The 18,580-nt window shown below is 42.6% G+C and overlaps 1 protein-coding gene across 3 annotated transcripts in view; it reads left to right on the top strand.

Annotated features, from left to right (window-relative positions):
- Xpo6 (exportin 6) overlaps nucleotides 1-18,580 on the top strand; it is a 105,762-nt gene that overhangs the window by 26,824 nt on the left and 60,358 nt on the right. For 2 of the 3 annotated variants that reach the window (XM_020159483.2, XM_074059408.1), the window contains exons 2-5: nucleotides 4,597-4,687; nucleotides 7,459-7,571; nucleotides 9,259-9,456; nucleotides 16,484-16,643. In XM_020159483.2, the coding sequence (XP_020015072.2) occupies nucleotides 4,597-4,687; nucleotides 7,459-7,571; nucleotides 9,259-9,456; nucleotides 16,484-16,643 (562 nt within the window). The remainder of the gene's footprint in view (nucleotides 1-4,596; nucleotides 4,688-7,458; nucleotides 7,572-9,258; nucleotides 9,457-16,483; nucleotides 16,644-18,580) is intronic. The other variant, XM_074059409.1, reaches the window with a different exon arrangement.

The raw sequence follows: 18,580 nt of genomic DNA on the forward strand, positions 1-18,580 counted from the left end.
AGAGAGGTAATAACAGTGAAACTGGAACCTCCTCTCCTAATGAGAGGGTTCAGCATGTTATCATTGCTGATCCATTTTGGCTGTGCATTGTGAATAAATTCAATGCATGATTGCTTTGGACAGATGAAGATAACCCCTACATCATTTTGCTAGACACCCTGGGGCATCAGGAACTTCTTTTTTTTTTTTTTGTGCGACTGGAGTTTGAACTCAGGGCTTCGAGCTTGCAAAGCAAGCACCCTACCACTTGAGCCACACTTCCAGCCCATGAGTAGCATTTTTGTATTTCATATATTTACCTTAATCATCCAACTATAAGCTGTGAAATAATCAGCATACTTGTGATTTATGCATTGATTTCCATCACCTTCCTTTCCCACTATCAACTCATACTGGATTAAGAGGAAACTGAATTAAGTTACAGAAGATCGGGGCTGCTGGATGGATGTTAACTAGGAGAATGTGTGTGAAGACAGTATGGTCTTCCTCTCCCTCGGTACAAAATCATACAACTACCATGTCTGAGCTGGCTCATGGAGAGTCCTTTTTGGAAGAGGGGATAGTCATATTCTGTGACTACATGGAATGGTCTGGAGGCTGTCTGTACATTAATGGACATGGCAGAAGTTTCTAGAATGGAAGAGGCTGCAACTTGGTAAATTGCAAGCTAAATCCACCTGCAGACGTGTCTCACTTAGTTTTAAATTAACCTTGGTTCTTTAAGACCTAGGCATAAATCCAGGCCAAGGGGGGGATGCAGTCAGATATATGTGAACCCTGAGTATCCTTCATAAACTAGTCAGTGCAGCGCAGGAGATAAAGGTTGAATCTCCTTTGGGAATTGACCTTGTATGTCCCTACCACACAGTTGTCATCTGGTTTTTTTATGTTCTTTGTCCCTCTCATTTCCCCACAGTGTAGTCTTACTGCTCTTAATCCCTTAACCCACCTCAGCCTGGATTTTGACTTCAACCACTCACTTGGAGCAGCTGGCAAGGGTTCCAGTGGCCTTAAGGGCAGAAAGGAAATTCTCCAGTGCAGGTTTCACACCTACCCCTTTAGTCTTTGTACTTCTGCTTGAATGACTTTGTGGCAAAGTCCCAACGTGCCCCCTGCCTCCCCAAGTACTGGGGACTGAACCTGGGGTGGTTTTGTATATGGTAGACAAATGCCCTGAGTAAGCTTTTTTTTTTTAAATCCTTTGTAAAATTTACATAGTTTCATTCTGAAATCTATTCTGAAAAGTCCCAGTAGATCTATTTGGGATAAAGCACCAAGGCCAGGAGTCTTTGATTTCAGAGTAGCCTTAACCACTTCTGTTTTGCCTTGGTCTTGCCTTGGCCTGTTTTCATTTGGTGTTTAAGGCCAAGTGAAAACGAGGGCAGCCATAACTAGTAGTTAGATAATGCTGAACAGTTTATTTGACAGTTTTACATGGATCACCACATTTGATTCTTCTAACCCACTATGAGGTAGGTATTAGTGTTGAAATTACAGAAGTGATTGAACTTGCAAATAGCTTGCTGTCTGTGCTTGTTGAGGGATACCTGGGGATGCCCCGGGATTGGGTTCTGGAGCTCCCTTTGTCCAGCACTGGGTGGGAGCGTGTACCTGTGATTCTTGGTGGCCCTTCTCTTTTTCCTTTCTGTTGCCCTTTGCGTTGCACCATAGCTTCATGGGCAGGAGCCTGGAGTGTGGGGCAGGTGGAGTGGGAACAGAGAACGGGGATAGAGTCTTCTGGGGGATGGTCAGGAACTTGCCAGGGATCATTAAGCTCCCAGATCTCTGCCTCAAGAACCAGGGGGAAGTATACTTTGGTGGTTGAATGCCTGGAGGTCATGAGTTCAGGTTTATTTTTTTCCAGGATCTGCCTTAAAATGACTGGACACAAGAAAAAGTTGTAAAGAGGTGTGATTTGAAGATGTGTCCTTGGTGCTCAGGAACCCATTTTCGCTCCAAAAGAACTATTGATTTATTTTAAGTAAATAAATTAATAAGTTGGTTGTAGTTGAACAAATTCTTTTCTCTTTTAATTTTTATAATTAATTTTTTATGGTACTGGGGATTGAACCTGGGCCTTATGCATGCCAGGCAATTATTCTTCTAACATTTCCAGATATACATGTATTTTTTTCCTCTTCTTTTTTTGTTGATAATTGGAGTTTGAACTCAGGGCCTTGTGCTTGCTAGACAGGTGCTGTACTACTTGAGCCATGCCCTCAGCCCCCCCCCCACTTTTTTTTTTTTTTTTTGGTGGGACTGGGGTTTGAATTCAGGGCTTCAGCTTGCAAAGCATGTGCTTTACTGCTTGTGTCACAACTCCAGACCATTTTTGCTCTGGTTATTTTGGAAATGGGAGTCTCATGAACTGTTTTTACCTGGACTGGCATTGAACCACGATTCTTCCAGTCAGCCTCCCAGGTAGCAAGGATTATAGGCATGAGCCACTGGTGCCCAGTTCCCAGGCTTTTTTTGCTTAGTTATTTTTTGGATAGGGTTTTGTGTTTCTTGCTCCGAGGCTGGCCTGTGAGCATGGTCCTCCTACCTTTGCCTCCAACTTACTTTTGTTTAGATGGGGTTTGATTAACTTTTTGCCCAGGCTGGTTTCGAACTGAGTTTCTGTATATCTCTACCTCCCGAGTAGCTGGGATTCCAGGAGTAGCCACCATGCTTGGCCAGATATTTCTTGATTTATATTTATTTGTTTATTTATTTATTGGCAGTGAGTTACTTTCATGTCTGCTATTTTCCTTAACTCCTCGAAATCTTCCTACAGCCTTTTAATTTTAAACATCAAATTCTTTCTTCAAATAAAATGGCACAGCAAACTTGATTTGTGAAGTAGATCAAGGTAATCTTTCATTTGTGTAAATTTTTTCTAGATGTTTGAATTTATACCATTTACTAATAAAGTCAGTGAGAATAGTGAAGCTTTTTTGATAGACATGAACACTTGAAACAAGTTAAAAAGATTTCAGTCTTCAATTTTTTTGTTTTTCCTTGTGAGATGGAGTCTCTCTACGTTGCCCAGGCTGGCCTCAAACTGATCCTCCTGCCTTAGTCTCCTGAGTAGCTGGAATTCCATGTGTGCTACCACATCCAACTAGTAGATAATTTTAATAGAGCAGGTTGGTTTGTCAGTGAAGGATAATTTTCAATTAAATTGACAAAAATGTTTGAAAGAGGATTTTTCATCAGAGCTGTAAAATTCAGAGAAGAAAGTTCATCGCACAAGTACTAAGACTGTTGTGCTAGAATTCAGCTCTCAGCAGGTCAGAGGTCAGTCTACACAGCCAGCACTGACTATAGTGTGGAGGCACAGCTGCGCCTGCCACTGTGTTAACTGTGGCCATGCTCTCATCAGGATACTTGCTTGCATTGTGCTAGTCGATGGGGCTGGGCTTGTGCCTAGCTTCTGTAATTGGTACCAGTCCTGAGAAGTGTTGGCTCGTGCCAAAGCTCTTCAGTCTCCACAAGAGTCAGTCAGCAGTTGGAGGCTCTGATGGGTCACAGTTTGACACATAAATCATTTGATTGTGGGCCTGCCACTTTATTTTATTTTATTTTTTTTGGCGGGACTGGGGTTTGAACTCAGGGCTTCAGGCTTGCAAAGCAGGCACTGTACTGCTTGAGCCAAACCTCCAGTCTTGCCTGCCACTTTAAAATGGGGTTCCTACCATCAGCTCTCTGGGATAATGGAGAGGATTGGGGAAGTGAGGCGGGAAGGAAGAAAGGAGTTAAAACAAGTAAAAAGTCAGTGCCAGCAAGGATTCATTCTCACCTTTTTGCAGACAGGCCAGGTGAAGGGTTTTTGTTTGTTTGTTTGTTTGTTTTTTTGAGATAGTGTCTCACTGTGGAACCAGGTTGGCCTGAAAGTTGTTATCCTCCTGAGTACTAGGATTACAGGTGTGTATTACCATGCCCATCTTTTCTTTTCTTGCAGGACTTGAACTCAGGGCCTACACCTTGAGCCAGTTCATCAGGCCCCCCCCCCCACTTTTTTTTTTGTTGTGTGAAGGATTTTTTTGAGATGGCTTTTGAGAACTGTTTGCCTTGGCTGGCTTTGAACCTCGATATTCCTCATTTCTACCTCCTTAGTAGCTAGGATTACAGGTGTGAGCTATCAGTGCCCAGCACACACCCATCTTTTATGTGAAGTTTGACTCTAGCTCATTGTTGTAACTGCTGCTGAATGAAAAAGTGGGTTTGGGACTCCATATAGAAGACGAAGAGATGAGCTTTGGGGGCTTTGGCCCATCCTCCCTTCCTCTCTTCCTGAGCAGCTCTGCTGAGAGTCTGGGTCTCTGTGGGCCTGGTGTGGAGCTGCTGTCGGATTTAGAGTCCCTTCTCAGCGTGGCTTTCATTGATCTGTTGACTGCTCACATAAGATTGAAAGTGACTTCATGACTCCGGAAGTGTCTTCAGAAACCCTAAGAACCCATGCAGTGGGCAGGGTGACACAACTGCCCTGAATCAAAATATGACAGATTACTCAGACATGGCTTCTCTGGCATATTTGAAGAATGCTGAACCCAGGTCTTTTGAGGAAGGGACTGAGGAACAGCTTACTGATGTTTTTTTCAATTTCTTTGTCAGGCATCAGAAGAAGCCTCCCTCAGGGCATTGGAAAGTCTGATGACAGAATTTTTCCACGATTGTACGACCAATGAAAGAAAACGTGAAATAGGTGAGTGCAGTGGTAGTCGTACAGTCATTTATAGCAGGCAGGGATGAAGGAGCTGGTAGCCTTGGCTGGTCCTGGGAATTTGCTTGTTCTTTGTCTTTTGCTTCTGCTGGTTGCAAACCTGGCTCAAGGGCACATCAATGGATAGTAATATAGTGAGGATTTTCTTTCCTTTGGTCAAGTGTAATCCCCCCCACTCCCTCACCGCCCTTTGTTCCTAATTTCGGCAGTATTGCTGAACTTTTTTGAGAAACCTGCAACTTTCATGAGTTTACAAAATGAACATGTTTTGTTGTGCAGAGGTCTGGTATTACTTTTGAGGGCTTCTACCTTCTTTTTCCTTTACTCCACTGTTACCTTTCCTATTCTGATAAAGGCTTCAAACAAGAGAGATGTAGTAGAGTCACTTCCTGTCTCCTGGGAACTGTGCATGTTCTGGAACCCATTTTTGATGTTTGTTTTCATTACACAGTATTAATTAAAGAGCATTTGAGTGTCAGATTTCTGCCACTGTGGTATAGAGCAGTCTTTTTCCTGTGAGTCTCACTGCTGAACTTGAGAATGAAAGATACTTTTCTGTATTCCAACCTAAGGCTTTTTCCTTGGGTTCTGATTGCTCTATGCTAACCTTAGTTATTTCCACCTCCTTGAGGTCTTCTGTGGCTCCAGGACCCCAAAGGACCATTTCTCTGTCTCCCTTGCTTCTTTAACCATGTTGGCCAATTAAATGTCATGATGGATTCCACTTGTGGCCCAAAGCTTGGTTGGGGTTCAGATTTTTCTGGAAGATTGTTGAAGATCCGTGGCTCCATTTTATCCACTCCATCCTTTAAACATCACATCATCTCCTGATAGATGCTCCTTCTTATCCCTTTTAATTTTAAACTCAGTGTCTTTTTTGGATCTGCCCCCTCCCTACATGTCTTTCTGTTTTGAGGATGTGCACTGTAGAGCATCAGAATTTACAGACAAGAGGTCACTGATGGAAGTTGAGCCCAAGCAGTGGTGAGGCATCTGGCTAAGAAGATCTTCCCTGCTGTTTTCTCTGGTTCTCTTATTGCCTTGCCACTGGCCCATCGTGACTCCCTGGTTAGTATTAGGCCACTGGAGTACCATAGTGAAGATCTCTTTACCAAAGGAAATGGAGTACCTTTCCCTTAACTAGTATACTATAGTCTCACGCTCTAATTTCTTTGAAGTCTGTTTTTTTTTTCTTTTTAGGTTGTAATATGCTTTTGGTTTTTCTCTTAGTTTTTGGTTTGCAAATCAAATGTTGCTCACCTTGCGTGCTTATAAATTAAAAGTGGAACCTTCTATAGCATGTTCACACTTGAATCTGATTTTAAAATAGCTTTAAATAACCAGATGCTACAAATGTCTAATTGAAATGTGGGCCAAGGAGAACCTGGAGGTCTGGTTCTGTGCAGTAGGTTGTCTCCTTTCAGTTCTCTTTGTAGCTTTTCTTGATAGCATTATTTGAGTGTATGGGCTAGAAACACTTTTTGCTTCTTTTCTATGGTCAAAGGGTAAACTAAAGGCATTTTCTATTGAGATGGCAGAAATGAGGTCTGGTCTTGAAAGGGCTCCACTTACCCTTAAGCAAGGGTCAGTTACTTACTAGGGCCAAAGATGCTGATAGAGTGCTTAGTGGGACCTCATGAGTCTGGCGATTTCAACAGGAAGTAGAAGCATCAGGAGGAGCAGTGGCTTGCTGCTTGGGATGAGACTCAGTGAATAGTGGCCCCCAGAGGGCCTCTGTTCCAGCCACGGTTCCCGGCATTTTTTTATTTTTATTTTTTGTGGCACTGGGGTTTGAACTCAAGGCCTCATGCTTGCTAGGCAGGCGCTCTACCACTTGAACCACTCCACCAGCCCTCTCTCTTTGCTTTGACTTCATCTTTCATCTCTGGAATGCATAGAGACTTTTGCTTAATTATCAGGATTGGTTGTCATCTTCCTTTTATGGAATTTTTAAAGAGACTGCCTTGTGGTATTTAACCTAAATTGCAGGGAACACAGCGAGCCGTGACATTTCACAGCTAGTGCACTAGGTCTAGAGACATGGCCTGCTGCCTGGCGAATTTTTCCTCCACTGCCTACGGTGGAGGAAAACCATTTTTAATGATTCTGTGTGTGGACAGGGCTGCACCTGGCAACTCTCAAGACATGATTGTTACTCTCACAACCCGGGGGGCGAGGGTATTTGGTATTTTAAAACAAAACTGACCAAATTGAAGTGAGTTAGCCAACTTGAATTCTCTTACATTTTTTTCTGAGCTTGTCTTTGTGAGGCTTTTTTTTTTTTTTTTTTTTTTTTTTTTTAGTTTCTCTTCCTCTGCCTCTCTAGCTGTCATTGTGTGAACATTGTAGACATTACTGAAGTTTCTCATAGAGGAGTGGTGAGAATACAGCTTATGTCTGAGGAAAGCAGCTAGCCATCATTTTTAAGAAGGTGAAATGATACTCTTGTAATTTGCTCCCCACACATTACCTAAATCACAACTTTTAACAGTGCATCTCTGCTTGCCAATGCATCCATAGTAGTTCCTGGCTTTCAGATATTGGAGAGCACTGTCTGCCTTAATGGCCACCTCAGAGTCAGAATAGTGCATGATTTTTTGTTCTATCTTAAAGAATCAACTAGGTTTGGTGGTTGGTTTTGATACCATTTGTATTGTATGGAGAGGCAAATTTTAAAAAGTGATAAATGGTTCAGTCCTGTATTAATTTCATGTGTTTTACAGTCTTCTTTTGTTGCTATCTCACTTTTACAGAGGAGCTTCTTAATAACTTTGCTCAGCAAATAGGAGCCTGGAGATTGTGCCTGTATTTTCTGTCCAGCACTAGGAATGACTATGTGATGATGTACAGTTTGACAGTTTTCGAGGTGAGTTGTCAGGCCATTTTATACTTCACTGAAGTCATTGGTGGTCACAGTGCCATGCCATTGGCACTAGACCTTAATTGTGATCCTCAGACAACTGGGAAGCGGAGGAGACTCAGCCAGGGGCTTCACCCTGGCACTGCCTCTGTTCTCCTCTCAACTGCAGAAAGAGCGGGTGGGCGTCGGCCCTGTGGTTCAGTATCTGGACTGTGTTTGGTGACGAGGGCCTCTGCCTTTCCTGCTGCACTTCAAAAGAGAAAGCTAAACTGAAGAAAAGCATTTTGGGAGGAGTGGTGACACCAGTAACACCAGTGTCCCCAACCACAAAAACACTCGTTTATGTTAACTCTATTCCAATTCTTATCTTCTGTGTACACTTAAATAATCTCATGTTATCTTGTATTCTGCACCCCAACTTACCTTTGCAGTACAGTCTCATAAGTAATTGGGCGACTGTCTAATAAGTCACTTTATTTATTTATTTGGTGCTATGTGTGTTTGAACTCAAAGCCTTGCACTTGGTAGGCAGGTGCTCTATTACTTGAGCCATGCCCCCAGCTCTTTTTTTGCTTCAGTTATTGTCCAGATAGGGTCTCATGCTTTCTGCCCAGAGCTGGCTTTAGATCGCAATCCTCCTACCTGTGCCTCCCACGTAGTTGGGATTACAGACGTACCACCATCCTGGCTTGTTTGTTGAGATGGGGTCTCATTAACTTTTTGCCTAGAAGGGTCTCAAACCATGATCCTCCTGAACGCTCCTTCCCAAGTAGTTGGGATTACAGGCGTGTATGATCATGCATGAACCTATTTTTGTGTTTTTGAGACAGGGTTTTGCTATGTATCCCAGGTTGGCATCGAACTTACAGTATTCCTTTCCCAGCCTCTTAAATGCAGGAATTACTTGTGTACCACCGCACCTGGCTTATTTGCTTTTTTTTTTTTTTTTTTTTTTGTCTTTATCTTTTTTGGTCCTGGGGATTGAACTCAGGACCTCACATATGCTAGGCAAATGCTCTATCACTGAACTACATCCCAGGCTCTTTTTTTTTTTTTGGGGGGGGGTAGAACTGGGGTTTGAACTTAGGGTATTGAGCTTGCAAAGCAGGCATTCTACTGTTTAAGCCACACCTCTAGTTTTTATTTGCCTACTTTTAAACATTACAGTTGTTCCCACTCTTCCTTTCCTCCTTCCCTTCTTCCCTCCTTCCTCTTTTTTGCAGTACTGGGGCTTTGAACTCAGGGCCTTTTCGCCTTGAGCCACTCCACCAGTCCTATTTTTGTGAAGGGTTTTTTCGAGATAGGGTCTTATGAACTATTTGCCTGGGCAAGCTTCAAAATGCAATCCTTCTGATCTCTGCCTCCTGAGTAGCTAGGATTACAGGTATGAGCCACTGGTGCCCGTCGACAGTTGTTTCTGTCATTAGTTTTTGATGCTTATTAGAGACTGGCATGATAGAAAGATTTTTCATATACAACTTTTTACATGTTAAATTATTTAGCAGCTCTTCCCAGGAATGGGATTACTGTCTCAGAAGGCTGTTAATATTTTTATATCTCTTTTTGCCAAAGGCCCCAAACTATTATTTTTGTAGGGGTGGGTGGGGTGGGTGTTATAGCTAACCATGGGATGAAACCCAGTCATTTTTGCATCTAGATTTGTTAATTTAAAACATGTATATTTGTTTTTCAGAATCTGATCAATAAAATGTGGCTTGGGGTCCCATCTCAGGATAAGATGGAAATACGCAGCTGCCTGCCCAAACTTCTTTTGGCTCACCATAAAACCTTACCTTACTTTATCCGGAATAAACTCTGCAAAGTTATTGTTGATATTGGACGTCAAGATTGGCCAATGTTCTACCATGACTTTTTTACTAATATCTTACAGGTAAGGATATACCTGAGAAAACTCTGTCTTGTAAATAGTTTGTTTGTAGAAGTGATTGTTTCTTTGTGTTGGAGAGTTTTGAGATTAGTGTTTTGAAACTGCAGCGGCAAGATTATTGTAGGATAGGTTATTGCATTCACTTCACTTTATATTCCTGAGACATGCTGTCTTTTTGTGCAGTGGAGAAGGAAGGGGAGGAAACCAGCTGCTTTGTTAACCTCTTGGGAAATTATGTTCAGCAAGTCTTTGAAAGCCTGGTTGGTGTTGCACCAGTGCCGTGAGTAAGGATGGAGGACTCTGGTAGTTTCAGAATTTAGTGGGAAGGTAGCAGTATTAACTATAATGAGCGAGCCAGCACTAGGTGACTTTCTGAAGTGGAATAGTATGCATAGTGCAGCACTGTTGCAGCAAGGCTCAGTGGTGCTGGGGTGAGGTGTGAGGTCCTTGATTGAGAGGCTGTGTTGATGGGCGGGCAGGGAGGTTTTGATGTATGATTCATAGTCCTTTCTTGGGACCAAATGATAAGTTTTGAGGGCCAAAAACATGGTCACACTTTCATGATGGAATGATGACTCTAGCTCATGTCCTGTTAGGAAGTCCTGGAAAGATGAGGCAGATCTGAGCCAAGCAGAAGAACCCTGATCTGGTAGATGGAGGTGAGGCATCTGGGGGACAGGGCAGGAGGCTTTAGTCATTGACTAGTTGGTAGTGGTGAGGGAAGGGACGAACCTCAAGTGACTTCCAGGTTTCTGGCTTAGATATATTTTCCAGGCCAAGGACTAAGGAAAGGACATAGGACATAGTTTTGGGCAGAAGGTGGATTGTGAATTCAATTTGGCAAGAAGGCATTTAACATAGTGTGTTTTTTTTTTTTTTTTTTTTTTTTGGTGGTACTGGGGTTTGAACTCAGGGCTTCATGCTTACTAGGCAGGCACTAGTAGTTTTTATTATTTTTTTATTTATTTTTTGGCAGTGCTGGAGTTTGAACTCAGGGCCTGCTTGCTAGGCAGTTGCTCTTACTGCTTGAGTCACTCCACCAGCCTAAGAAGGCATTTAGGATTTATGTGTTCCTTCTGTGTGCTGTCTAGTGGGACATAGGAAATGTGCATCTGGGCGTAGGAGGAGGCCTGACTCTGGGTCAGGATTAGAAGCTATTGAGAATAGGTGGGCCTCCAGGCCTAGGCGGGTGCTATTGCCCACTTGAGTCCTATGAGCAAGGCTGGAACATTTTTCCATGTTGCTGAGGTGGTGGGTGAATAGGAAATGGATGTTATGTACAGTTTAGAGAAGTGACATTCTTTGAAAAAGTGGCTATAGTTAGGGTTAGGTTAGGGTTTTCCAGAACAATATAATTTTCTAATGTTTTGCCTGCTGTTCCTACAGACCATTTGATGACGCAGCAATTTAAAAACATTAAGCCGCCCTATTGCTTCTCTCAGTTTGCCTGTCAAAGTGGCACAGTTTGTAAAACAAAACTGAGTTTTGCTTTACATAATGATTCATTTATCTGGAGACTCATCAGATTGATTCTGCAAAGGAGATTAATGCATTTATTCAGTAAATTGTTGAATACCAGCTGTGTCCTCACCTTGGACACATACCAAGCCACACTCTGGAGTCACTCATGGTCCTGAACCCTGTGCTTACTGTGTAATACATACCTATGATAAAGTTTAATTTATAACCCAGGTGCTGTATAGATCACCAACAATAACTAACTATAAGGAATGATTATGACAGTCTCTACAAGGAGAGTTAAGTGAATATGGGCCCACTCTCTTCCTGAGTGCCTTCCTGTATTCCGTGTTGTCCCTTCAAGGAAGCACTTGATGGCCTCTCTGGGGCACATAGGAGTGGCTAGCATGGCAGCTCTTGTGTTTTAAGCTTGTAGTAAGTAAAATAAGGGCTACTTGAACTTGGCCACTGCAGTTCTGGGACTGTGATCTGATAGTGCAGATGGTGACTCTTTGACATGGGTGGGTAGCGTGTACAGCCAGCACAAATTGGACAAAGGGTTGATTCGCACCAGAGCAGATTGTTACAAGATACCATGAGATTTTATGAGGCTACTCAGAATGGCATGTAATTTAAAACTTCTGAGTAGTTTATTTCTGGAGTTTTCCCTTTAACGTTTTCAGACCATGGTTGATTATGGGTTATTGAAACCTCAGAAAGTGAAGCTGGGTAAGGGAGGACTACCATGCAAAGTACCTGCCCTTGTGGAGTTTATAATCTCCAGGTGAGGCACCAGTAAACAATAGGAAACAATAAGAAAAGAAATGGAAAACACTTTGAGATGTTACACGTATTATCACGAAAACTAACTCCAGGTAAGGCAAGAGACAGTGAGGTGTGTAGATGGCATGCTGGTGGGTGGCTTTTCTGGGGAACAGACATTTGAGCAGAAACCTGAGAGGAGGAGCTATGGAGTGAGCCGTGCGGGTGTCTAGGGGAACAGTGTTGTGGGCGAGGAAACAGCAAGTGCAAAGAACCTGAGGAATGGTGAAGAGGCCAGTAAGCTGGAATGGTGTGTCATGAGGCCAGAGGCTGTCCTGGCTCTCTCTCTCTCTCTTACAGACTCTGGCCCTCACTCCAAGTTGAGGATGGCTGTTTGAGATGAGATGGACAGGTCAGGACAGGTTAGGCTAAGTGAGTTCAGTTGTGTCTGTCAGTAGTGTTCTGGGAGAGGCAGCCAGGGAGTGGGAGGTGGAGAGCCAGAGTCCTGCTGTAGCAGGTGAGAGGAGCATGTTTCCTTCCTGGCGAAGCACAGAGCATCTCCTATCTGCTTTTGAAGTCTGTTTATAAGAAATAAGAATTGGGAAGAGCACTTGCAGCTGAAGCTCTTATAGAGGGTTAAAAAGGCTTGTAGTCTACCTCCGTCTCTACCACTTGCCCCTTTGCATTTGTTCACAAATGGCTCTGTGACCTTCTGAAGCTTTCCCAACTTTGAACCCTCTACACTATGGCAAGGGCCTAGACTGGGAGGCCCAAGGCTGAGTTCTGCATCCACCTGTGTGTCAAAATATCTTTGAGTTTAGCAAGTCTGCCCACTTCCTTGTGAAGTGACAGGGTTAGGCTGAATGTCTGTAATTCTTTCCAGTGTGTCATTTCCCACTTACCCACACCAGCTGGTCACTGCTTACATTCCATAGACTAATGAGAAAGGAAACCTTTTCTTCAGGTGCTAAGCAAGACTGAACTTGTTTTGAAATAAAATTCACCATCACACCAACCTTTGAGTAAACCATCTAATCTTTTTTTAGTCTCAAGTCCATCCTGGTCTGTTTGCAGTCTGGAGTGCATAATTTTGTCTTCATTGTCTTTTTTTTTTTTTTTTTGGTGGTACTTAGGGCCTTGTGTTGCTAGGCAGGCACTCTTACCACTTTTTGCATTGGTTATTATTTTGACATGGGGTCTCACTTTCTGCCTGGCTGGCTTGGATTGTGATCCTCCTATTTATACTTCTCCTTGTAGCAGGAATGATAGGCATACAATACCACATCCAGCCACTGATTGAAATGGGTGTGTCATGAATATTTTTGCCTGGGCTGGCCTTGAATCTTGATTCTCCCCATCTCTTCCTCCCAAGTAGCTAGGATTACTGTCTTGAACCACCATGTCCAGCTCTGTTATTTTGTATTTTTAAAAAGCTCTGTGACAGTTAGGAATATCTGCAGGTTATGCTGTAACTGTGGTGGCCACCATACCCTGTGTAGATGAGTTGATTCAGGGCCCCAGAAGCAACTTAACGCCCTGTGAGTTGGCTGTGTCCTTTCTAAAGCACTGGAGAAGGAAGTAGTTGAAGTAGAAACTTACTTCAGTTTTCTCCCACTCTCAACTCTACACATCAGCACACACATGGCACCTTTCCAGAATCTGTTTTTCAGGTTCCTGAAATCTGCTGAGCCAAACCTTTGGTGACATTGTGTGTGGGCTCAGATAATTAAGACCAAAAGTCTAGGAGTTACTGCTTCTTCTCTGATTAGGTGTCTAATAAAAACTGATGAACCTTTTCAGAAGTTCACTAGAAGCCTGAATGTGTTTTTCAACCTAAAGATACTGTGTATTGAAATTAGCTGCAGAGATTACCTGTGGTAGAACCTTAATTGTAAAAGGGAAGATGGTAAAGAGAAGTATCATTTCAATAAAAACGTGATGAGAACAGCCACAAAAACCAAAGCTGTCAGGAAGAATGACTTTTCTTTTTCATCTGATTTCTTGCTGACCTTCTCTCCTTCCACTAAGTGATGAGAGAAGGGACCACTTTAAGATATACTGTCCATACTGTAGGAGGAATTTCCTCTGGGGAGCCCAGAAGTATTTCATACCTATAGAAAGTGAGGATTTCTACATGGAGTATTTGTCAGTATGGGTCATTCACAGTTGAGAGAGTAAGAATGAGGGATTAGGGGCAAATAGAGACAGAAGAGGTAGAGGAGAAAGGACAGAATGAAAGAGGGAAGAGGGACACTTTTAGAATACAGTTGATGACCCAGAGTTCTGCAAATGACAGAGAGGCTATGGAGGGTCAGTTCTGCTTTATTATGGAATGAGACTGAGTGGGGGTGGGGCTCCTATTCCTCTTCTAGTGCATTATTTCAATTTAAGTTAGTGTTAGAAATACTTCAGTTTTGTAGAAAATAAGGAGAAAAATTGTGGAAGATGTTCTTAAAGTTTTAGCATCAAGAGAGCTGGGATTTTTTCTTCTTTTTGAGACAGTCTTGCCATGTAGCCCAAGCTAGCATGGAACTTGTGATGCTCCTTCTTCTGCTGGGATTACAAACGTACACCATTGTACCTGGCAAAAGCTGGTAGTTATAGAGGGCCTTTTTATGGTATTGAGGTTTGAACTCAGAGCCTTGAGCTTTCCTAGGCAGGTCCTCTACTACATGAACTATGCCCCCAGGCCTTTTTACTTCAGGTGTTTTTCAAGTAGGTTCTTACTTTTATGCTCAAGCTGACCTGGACTAAGACCTTCCTATTTACACTTCCCATGTAGCTGGGATGACGGGCATGCCATCATGCCAAGTTTTCAATGGTTGAGGTGGGGACTGTCCTCGACCCTGGATCCTCCAGACCTCCACTTCCCAAGTAGCTAGGATTACAGGTGTGAGCACTCATGCCCAGTTTTTGGAGAACATTTTTACCACCCTGTCCATTGCATAGTGCTGCTTCTGAGGGCCACTGAATTATTCCTAATTTCTCACTGCTCATTGCTTTCCTTTCTTTTTGGGAGATGAGCTTTTCCTTGGTCTGTGATGGGGGAGTTATTTTCTAGTAAAAGGAATTTCTTGAAGTGAAGAATATCTGGTTTGTATGGATGCAGTTCCTGTGTGTCTTCTTCCCCAAAGTTTATAAAGCTGGATTGAACTGAGGGTCTCATGCTTGCTAGGCAGATGCTCTACTGGTTGAGCTACTCCACCAGCCCCTTAGCAAAGCTTTTGTCACTTAAGTGACAAACATTTATATCAGGGTATGAACTACATTTTTTTTTTTTTTTGGCAGTAGATTGAGTACACTTGTGAGGCAGGCGCTCTACCACTTGTGCCAGCCCTGAACTACATTTAAAGTTAATTATGAAAAGGGGAAATGCTCTTTAAATTGCTTTTCAGTAGATTGTGGCATGTAACTCAGCAGAGACCTTCAGTGGCAACTCACTTTCATTATTTTTGGAACCAAAAAACAAAACATAATAATAATATTGTGAATTCCATGAAAATGATAAGATGTAAGTAGTATCAGGCTATTGAAAGGGTAACTTTTTTTTTCTGTTTCTTATGTACTTATGCTAGAGAGACTATTACAAGTCCTAGAAGAAGCAGTTTAATTTGCTACGTAGGTATTTGTAAAAACATAACTGTAGTATAAGTAGTTTATTTTTTAAAAATTTCCCCTCTTCACCCTGAGTAGTAGCAGTTTAATGACATATGTGTGTTGCTGCTGTGTCACATTTAATCTATTTAATCTTTTTTTTTTTTTTTGGTGGTACTGGAGTTTGAACTCAGGGCTTTGTGCTTGCTAGGCAAGTGCTCCTCCACTTGAGCCATGTCCCCAGCTCTGCCATATTTAATCTTGAATTTTCTTGAAGCATGTAGAGTTATACATCTAAAATCTAGAATTGTAAAAGTTGACTTAGCAACCTGAATGTTGAAAAGATACCACAAACTGATCTATCTATCTATATGTATATATACGCTAATCACTACTATATAAAATATGTGTACCCCTAACATACGTACAGTCATATGTCCCTTGACAATGGAGCATATTATGAAAAGTGCATTGTTAGGTGAACATCAGAGAGTATTTACACACCCCTGGATGGTAGAGCCTAATACACACCTTGGCTACAAACCTGTACCTCATGGTACTCTACTGGGTATGGTGGGCAGCTGGGACTCAGTGGTAAATATTTGTGTATATTAAATATATCTTACCATGGAAAAGGTACAGCAGAAATACAAGGTGATAGGAATTTTCATCTCCATTATAATTTGAGATCACCAGGATATGTGTAGTTTGTCCTCAACAGAAATTCAATGTGATCCTCCCCCCAGCCTGTCTTGTGTGTGGTGTATGTGTAAAACTTGGTTACTGAGGCAACGTAACCAAAACTGTTGAGAATCTGGACTTGCATAGTAATTGTCATTTTAGATATAAAAGAACATTATTTTCTAGCTGTTTTTAAGTTAATGGTATTAGAAAATATTTATGTAGTTATATTAATTTTTTGTGGTACTGGGGGTTTGAACACAGGGCCATGTATGTGGTAGGCAGTCATTCTACCACTAGAGCCATGCCCCCCAGCCCTAGAATTTTGTTGTTAAAAAAGTTGAGGAATATGTTTTGAATGGTTAGTAAGGTAAAGCTACATAAATGACTTTTCAGACATTTTTCTGAAACATTGACTTATGTAGTCTGTTCACATAAAGTTAAACACATAAAGGTACTTCACATATTTAATGCTACTAAGTCTTCTTTGTACCTCTTAGTCTGACACTGCTTAGAGCTTGCTTTTTCCTGTCAGTTGATTCAGTCCCCTGTGACAACCCCCCTTGGGCTGATCATGTTGAAGACGACTTCAGAAGAGCTAGCTTGTCCCCGTGAGGACCTCAGTGTGGCTCGGAAGGAGGAGTTGCGGAAGCTGCTGCTGGACCAGGTGCAGACCGTGCTTGGGCTCCTGACAGGTGAGCAATTTGTGCCCAGAGCTTGTTCAGCCTCTTGGCTGTTGGTGAGACTCACCACAAAAATGGAAGGAGTTGAGTGCTGTTTTCCAGCAGCCATAGCATAACCCACTGGCTAGCCCGTGGTAGGACTCCAGAATAGACTTGTAACCTGGTTTCCTCCCTATCTTTCCTTACTTGGTCCTCACTATAACTACAATTAATGAGATGCCATCCATGTCATGGGATGTGATTGAAAATGCTGACACTAGAGTTTAAGTAGGTGGATGGCAAGCTCTTCATTGAAGATAATCTGAATTTAAAATCAGGAGAAGTTGGAGGAGTAGCTTGATGTGAAAAATTCCCATTCTGTGTAAGGAGATGTGACAAGGTGTGGAATTGGCATCTGTACCTAGGTTGTAGTTATATGGGGCATTTCATAGCATCTCCTTAATTAGAGCCTTATGACAATGTGTAAAGAGTAAGAATGAACAGGAAGCACACCACCCATGAGGCCTGGGGTAGATGGAGTGTCCCCAGGGGCAGTACTGTGGTGGCACTGCTGGTGGGGCCTGCTTGGCAGGGCTGTGTGTACAGTACCTGGCCACCAGGCCAAGCCCTTGAGGTGCCAGGAGCTCAGGCCTGCTGTTGGAAGGGGTTGGAGTGAGAAAGAGTGTTTTTAATTCCAGCTGCTCCACCTAGATTGCTTCTTGGACCTCTGGGAGCTTTCTTTTGTACATCTACCATAGTGCTTGGCATGTGGTGGACACTTAAATTTGGTTGAAAGAATGATTGACTGAAGGTGAATTTGTCACCCTCACCCTTCCTTAAATCCCAGGCTGAACCTCAGAACATTTATTCATTCAAGACACGCCATTAATATTAATACCCAATTAGGTGTTACATCATAGTGAGCATGTCTTACGCTTCTATGTCCTGTACCTGCCAGCATTTAAAATATTCTAAGAATTGAGATGTAATTTACATGCCATAAAATTCACCATTTTGAAATGCAACAATTCAGTGGTTTTTAAGTATACCCACAAGTTGGGTGGCCATCACATCACCACTGTCTAATTCCAGAACATTTGTATCATCCCAGAAAGAAACCCTGTGCCCAGTAGAGGTCACTCTCCATTCTGCTGTCCCTCCAATCCCTGGGGTTCACTAATCTACCTTCTGTTTGTGGATTTGCTATTCTGGACATTTCATTAAATGGAGTCATCTAATGTGTCTGGTTTCTTTCACTAACATCATGTTTTTAAGAGTTATCCATGTTTCAATATTAACTATTTGGGGGATAAAAAATTTTCACAAGCTCCTATGATCATCTGATGTGCCAGGCTCTGCAGAAGCACAGGAGGAATAAAATAGTTCCATCATCAAGAATTTACACATTCCTGAGGGAGACAGCTAAAAAATAGCAGTTAAGAGTTACACTAGAGGGCTGGGGTTGTGGCTTATGGTAAAGTGCTTGCTTAAGGCCCTATACTGCCAAATAAAATAAAATGACATTTTAAAAAACTACTCTAGATGAGAGTTTCATATGCAGGCAAACGTAGGTAGGCAGAGAGACTTCCTAGAGGAGGTGACCACTGTTGGGAGGGACAGACAGGTAGCAGGTGGTCATGGGACAGGTCAGTTGGGATTTGGAGGAGGAGAGCAGGGCAGAGATTGAAAAGGAAGGAAGCACATTGAAGGCACAGGTTTGGCATGATGAAGCCTTGTGTTGGGGGTGGCCTGGAGGTTGGGACAGGTGAGGCCAGGCGCCAAAACTTGAGGGGTGGTGCTATTTATCTGGTGAAGAACATGACAAGGTCACTGGTAGGTCTGTGGGGAAGAAGGCTGAGTCTGGGCTCCCTGGTCCAGGGAGCAGCTAGATGCGCAGGCCTGTGAATGAATGCCTGTCATGTGAGGCAGACCTGGAGTGTAGTCAGAATGAGTTTGGTCCTAGAGAGAGT

This window comes from Castor canadensis, chromosome 17 (genome assembly GCF_047511655.1).
Source record: "Castor canadensis chromosome 17, mCasCan1.hap1v2, whole genome shotgun sequence".
In the NCBI taxonomy this organism is placed as follows: domain Eukaryota; kingdom Metazoa; phylum Chordata; class Mammalia; order Rodentia; family Castoridae; genus Castor; species Castor canadensis.